The 6,000-nt window shown below is 39.9% G+C and overlaps 1 protein-coding gene across 1 annotated transcript in view; it reads right to left on the bottom strand.

The window, feature by feature from the left end:
- Positions 1–2,715: 2,715 nt before the first annotated feature.
- Positions 2,716–6,000, bottom strand: part of ARMC3 (armadillo repeat containing 3) — a 52,220-nt gene continuing 48,935 nt past the window's right edge. Inside the window, exons 16-17 of the mRNA XM_082014962.1 lie at positions 4,508–4,670; positions 2,716–3,043 (exon numbers count right to left, since the gene is read on the bottom strand). Of these exons, the coding sequence (XP_081871088.1) occupies positions 2,834–3,043; positions 4,508–4,670 (373 nt within the window). The 3' untranslated portion in view covers positions 2,716–2,833. The remainder of the gene's footprint in view (positions 3,044–4,507; positions 4,671–6,000) is intronic.

The raw sequence follows: 6,000 nt of genomic DNA, 5'->3' as shown, positions 1-6,000 counted from the left end.
CATCACAGTAAGAATGACTTAGAGATGCCTCTTTCAAATCAGGATCTACTGTCTGCATTGTTGTCCTGGGATAATCATCTACATACCCTGTCTTTCAAGAAGCTGAGCATGTCTCATTTGGTTTTCATTCTGCACAGCTGCTGGCCATGATGCCTACTTCTGTGTAACTGCCCAGTGGTTACAGCTATGGAGGAATAAACCTCATTCCAGCTCCTGTCTTTGCTTAAGAGAGCCTTTCACCTCACAGTGGGGCGCCTAACCAGCTGGGTGGTGTTCTAGGTGGGGTGCAGTTTCTACATATTGCAGTAGACACTCAGTAAACTATAAGAACATTTCTGGCAGTGGGCACTGGAGACCCAGACTCTTTTACTAAAGGAAAAACCTAATTGTTACCCCAATATTAGGCTGAAAGGCTGCTCAACATTTCAGTTTCTATAGCCTATTATTCCTACATTCTTTTCTACATAATAGCAGAACTTCAAAAAGAGGAATGAAGAGTGCTTAGTGCCTAGAATATATCCTGGCAATTAGGTAGCTACAAACTGGTTTGCTCATGCTTAGGAAGGCATCAAGCCTGACGACTCTGTCCTGAGTGACCGATCTGCCCAATGAACTATTATTTAAAAGGAAATATGAGGCCCTTCCCTATCTCCTCCTTAAAACAAGGTAGGGGATCAGTTCACTCAGGCACGGCCCAAGCCATGCTGGGCATGTCCTGGGAATATTTGCCCACCTGAGCCCTGAAGAAAGTTTTGAACATTTTGCTTTCTGATTCAGATCTGGAATGAATGGGAGCTGGGCTGCTCTTGTCAAGGCTGGGCAAATTCTTCACCAGGGCACGGGTACTGCTACCGGTCCCTGGGAAGCATCAAATAAAAAAGTGTGGCATCTCTTAACTTACTTGACAACTGAACTGCAGTTTAGTTTTCAAAATAACAATTTGGGATTTAAGTGTTTATATTCTTCTTAGATCTCATTTCTGACACCCAAATGCATTACAATTTTCAAGTGACAGAACTCAGCTAATACAAAGCTAGAAATTGTGAAACACATAAAAGAACCTCCGTCCAACATTTTTGGATCATCAACGTCTGCATTATAAAAGGCCATGTGGTATTTTTTCGTTTGTTTAGCTAATCATTTTATGTAAAGTAAGCTTGTATATCTAGAATAGAAGTTTCCCAATTTTTATTTTGAAAAACTTACATTTTGTCTTTTTTTAAAATATTGACTTTTATTCGAAACAACAGAAATGGCTTTGTTTTTCAAGACTTTCTCAGACCAAATAAGTCACATTTTAGCATTATGGTTCCGATACAAAATAATGTAAGAAAACTATAAAAAATGACAGCTAGTAGGAAATTCTTATTTTACTTCCACTTACTGCACTTTCAAAGTTGCACGTTTCTATATCCAGTTATTCCTGCCAGTGACAGCGTACCACTTTTCATCAGTCCCTACATAGCAATTGCTACATAGCAACGCTAAGAAACACACCCTCCCTTTCCACTCAGTTCTCCTAGTGTATCACGTATTTTGTTTCCAGAGTTCTTTTTCATGCTGATGTCTAGAGTACTGCTGAACATAAGGTAAAAAAATGAACATGAGGCCAGATAAGTGAATTTACAACAGAAAGATAAAATGTTCCCCAAAGGGCTACCAGAAAATCATGCTGCATGTCAGAGGAGGAAGGAGGGGGAGTGGTGGGATCATGCTCATAAGCAGTAATTAATATAAAAGATTGAAAACTCCTCAAACCAAAGCAGACTATACAAGTGGCTGTGCTTATATAAACATTAAAAACGTAAAAGAACACAGACCCCAATTTCTTTATCACATTTGGGCAGGGGCGGCAGAAGTAAATGCCTTGTTGTTGGTGTTCTGGTCTTCTGAAATTCAATTTTGCATAATGTTGCCTGCATTGGCCTAACTTCTGTACAGGACATTTTCTCAGTTTTCCACAATAAAGTAAACTTACTTCATAGTGGTGCTCCCTGAAATACTCCAGGACATTCCTGACAGCTTCACCAGAAAATGTTTACAGGAGTGTTCTAGCCAGTGTTTTACCTCTCTTAGATGCACCACCACACTTCAGCAGCGCCACGTTACCCAAGGCTGCAAGAAATACAAATTCCCTGTCTAAAACTGCTGCTTTCTCAGAGTCCATTTTATCCTCAAGTGAAAAATGAAGAATGTAAAGGGCGATTCCAAGCAATAACTTATCAATCATCTGTCTTCCCTGTGCCAGGACAAACAGTATTTACTTTCATCCAGACTATGTTATTATCTGTATTATTAACTCTGCCAAGTTCCAAGAAATATAAATGGGATGTTTTCTACAGAGGCTGAAAGTATACTGTTATCTTAGTTCTTCTAACTCTCAGTTCTTGGGTTATTTCACACAAAAAATTGTCCAGTTGTTTTTAAGTGACTTGCTATTTCACCAGATGTCACATTTTCTTGCATCATGGGTGTATAATTCCTATAAATGTGCATGGGAGTTGAAGGAACATAAGAAAAAATAATATACTGTATTTTGGAAATAATTTAAACCTATTTAATAAGCATTATAATGTTAACACATACCAAATATTCTTGATCTACCAAATTTTATTTTGTAGTTTTACCATTTATTCTTAAAATAGTACCAAAAAATTAACAAAATTTCTAAGCATTGAAGTTGTATACCTGAAATATGTTTAATTAAACGTTTAGGACAACATACCAGATACGCTTCTTTTTGCTAGCTGGACCTGACATCCCTTATGTTTCATAAATATTAGCACTGCAAACATCTTTGAAATAGTTATTTTGGCAAAAATTGTCAAGATAATTAAATATGTTTGTACTGAACTGCCTCTGCACTTCCCTGTTTTATCAAAAAGCCTGGCTGAAACATTAGATCTACAATATACTCTTGAGGAGGAAGCAGAAGCCCAGCTATTCCTTGAGGAGAGTCATCAACCAATTTAACTTCATTCCAAGCTCTGTTATACTCGCCACGAACTAAACTACAGCCAATGCCAATTCTGTCTGCTATCACCTAAAAAGGAAAGAAAAAGGAGTTAATCACAGTTAACACATGTAGCTTGTGCGACTTACAGTAAGGCTAAGAGATGCTTAAAAAGAAAGCAAATACATGAAAGGCCAAGAGCTGTCTTGAAACAGACTTCATAAACCTCTGAAGTGTTCCAAACTGCAAATCTTTACTGTTGGTTCTGCTTCGAAAGTGTAGATTTTTAAATATTATTTATTTCTACCATATTCTATGCACAACATGAAAAATACTCATTTTAACTCTTTTCAGCCACATTTGTTTATCAGCCAGTCCTTCAGATCTCAAATGAAGTGCAATACCCATGGTACCCAGCAAAGTTTTTGTTCTAGTTGGAAGACTTATTTCTGAATAACACTTAGAAGAACTGTCCAGGTACATGGCACATATATAGCTAGTATGAAATACTAAGTGTAAAAATGTAACATTTTTATCAGTGTAAGTTTAGGACTGCTGCTCCACTCCAAAGCACGCTCCTGGCTTTTCAGTCCCGCGAATGTGGGAAGCAATGAAATGCGAGGCAAGCGCCTGCTAGATGAAACACCTGCCTTTCCTCTGTGCTGCGCTATCACTGACAAACCTATAATGGTTTCCAGCTACAAAACTGCTTTCTCAGAATGCATCTGCTGTGAAGGAATGAAATCCTGAAAGATTTTTAACTTGTTACAAATGGACAAGGATATCCATTGCTTAGACTGCTGTGGCTTTAAGAGAGATGATCCATCCCTGCAAAGGTTTCTTAGGACAGTGGAGGATAAGTGAACATCAGTGCTCCTTCAGCACAATTAAGTCGTGCCCTCCGACCTCTACAAAATACATCAGAAACTTTCCTTCCCCATGGATACCATAAATTTAGGATTGTGCTCCTTCTCTTGCATAGTTTCCTAGGTCCTTCCTGCTTAATGTGCTAGGCCCTCACTTCTCTTTTCCTTTCCATCCAAGAAGGAGAAAAGTCCAGCTACCCAATGGCCAAGGAAAAAGGATGGGACAGATAAGCAGGCTGCACCAGTACGTCTTCGCATGAAGACAGAAGCAATTAATCTTCCCAGTCTACAAAACTGGAACATAAAAGCTGTTACACACTATCATAGAATACTGGATAGATACCAAAGAAAGATTTCCCAACTAGTTTACATTTGCAGCATGGAAAAAAAAGGAAGCTGCATAATTCAATATTTTACAGTTTACAGAAAATGTAAAATGTTTTGACTCCCAATCAAATATTTTGGCTTTTTGCCATTTATCAAGTATTCTGCTGATATCACTTAAGACAATTTAATGACAACAAGAATGTTTACAGAAAGAAGCAATGCTGGCTTTCATTCACTGGGAAATCAACTTTGCCAATGAAAAATGACTTAAGTGTATACAAAAGCTTTTGCATGAATATAAATATTACACTGATGTATACTTTAGTTTATAATATCCATTTAACATCAATAATTAACGTACCTTGAAAAGTAAAGCCCTATGGTAGAACGTCCCTTTTCTGACTTTCCCGATAGGCACAACGTTGCATTTCAGTTCAAATTCTATTTCACTTATGTGAAGTTCCCAGCTGAAGTCATGCAGTTTGTCTCTTTCAATCGGGCCACCCATCTTGTCTGCAACAAACCTGTTCCAATGTATACCAGGATAATTACATCTATAATTCCTCCTGTATTTATCACAAAAATGTAGCAAAATGAAATGTGTACAAGAAATAAGTGAATGACATATACGACTTTTCTATGTTTACTTTAATTATTTTATTTAGTAACTGGTATTTTAAATATGATCACTGTTAAATACAGGTAGCCATAACTCAGGTCATTCATATTTGTCACAGACCTAAAGCAAGGTGCAACAGCTGTCAGCAGAGATTCTGGAGAGGTCTAGTGTAGGCACAAAGTCCTCAGAGAAAATCATCAATAACAGTGCAATTACTGAGGAAGCAGTTCGGAAGCTAGTGTCCCTCTTTACAGCTAACAGATTACATGAGCTACATATTACAATCCCTAGCCCTTCCATTTGTTTGGAATAGTAATAAAGACATGAGAATATATATGACAAAAATAAAGCCACAGGTAATGATCCCAACATAGGAAAGCAACTATATCCAGAAAGGGTACTTCAACTTCTACATGTGCTTTCTTACACTGCAGGGGGTCAGGGGTGTGTATTTATCCATTAAAAAGCATGGCTCAATCAAAGAAAGAGAAGATCAGAACACACAATCTGTGCTAACACTGCCAGAAGCGTGTCTTTTGGGTGCCTGTGCACACACAGGATCAAGCCCTGATTTGTAAGTTCCTATACCTCCTCATACACACACCTCCGCCTCCCCTGTGCATGGGTCCTGTATGGAAAGACCTGTGTTCCTCCGAGTGTCCTCAGCCACAGGCACAAGTGTTATCGAGGGTTCTCCCTCTGGACAAGGTGCTGCAGAGCTGACATGGGAATCACAAGCCACTGCTTCAGACAGGGAGCTAGAATCTGCAGTAACTGTGAACAGGTGCTGTCCTCACAGTACATGCATGCAACCTCAAAACCTGTATTTCCCAAAACCTAGGGCGTGAGGAGGTGCTGGTTGCAACAGCATGGCTACTGGGAGTGATCACCGAGCAGGCTAGACATGGTATCTTGAAGTTGAGAATTACTGGATGAGCCTGAAGAAGTGGGGAGCTCCAACCAGTCACTTGTGCTGCTTGTGCCTACAGCCAGCCCTCAGCAGAGTGCAAAGCTTCCTGAGCCTACGTGCACCCTGCTCTCGTGCGCGCACAAAGACGTGCTGCGTTTGTTTAAAAGGAGAGAGCCAGCACTATCGTGTGTTCCCTCACCTGCCCGGCTCCCTCCCCGGTGAGCACAGCAGGAGCTCTGCTCAAGCCGCCAGGCTGCCGAGGGCTACCGCAGCTGCCTCCTCCTCCCCTTCCTACTCAACAGACGCTATTCAGGCAGCCACTTAA

The sequence above is a fragment of the Phaethon aethereus genome (genome assembly GCF_964289735.1).
Source record: "Phaethon aethereus genome assembly, chromosome: 2".
NCBI classification, from domain to species: domain Eukaryota; kingdom Metazoa; phylum Chordata; class Aves; order Phaethontiformes; family Phaethontidae; genus Phaethon; species Phaethon aethereus.
Note: the sequence above shows the minus strand (reverse complement) of the source record. Positions and strands in the feature narration are given on the sequence as shown.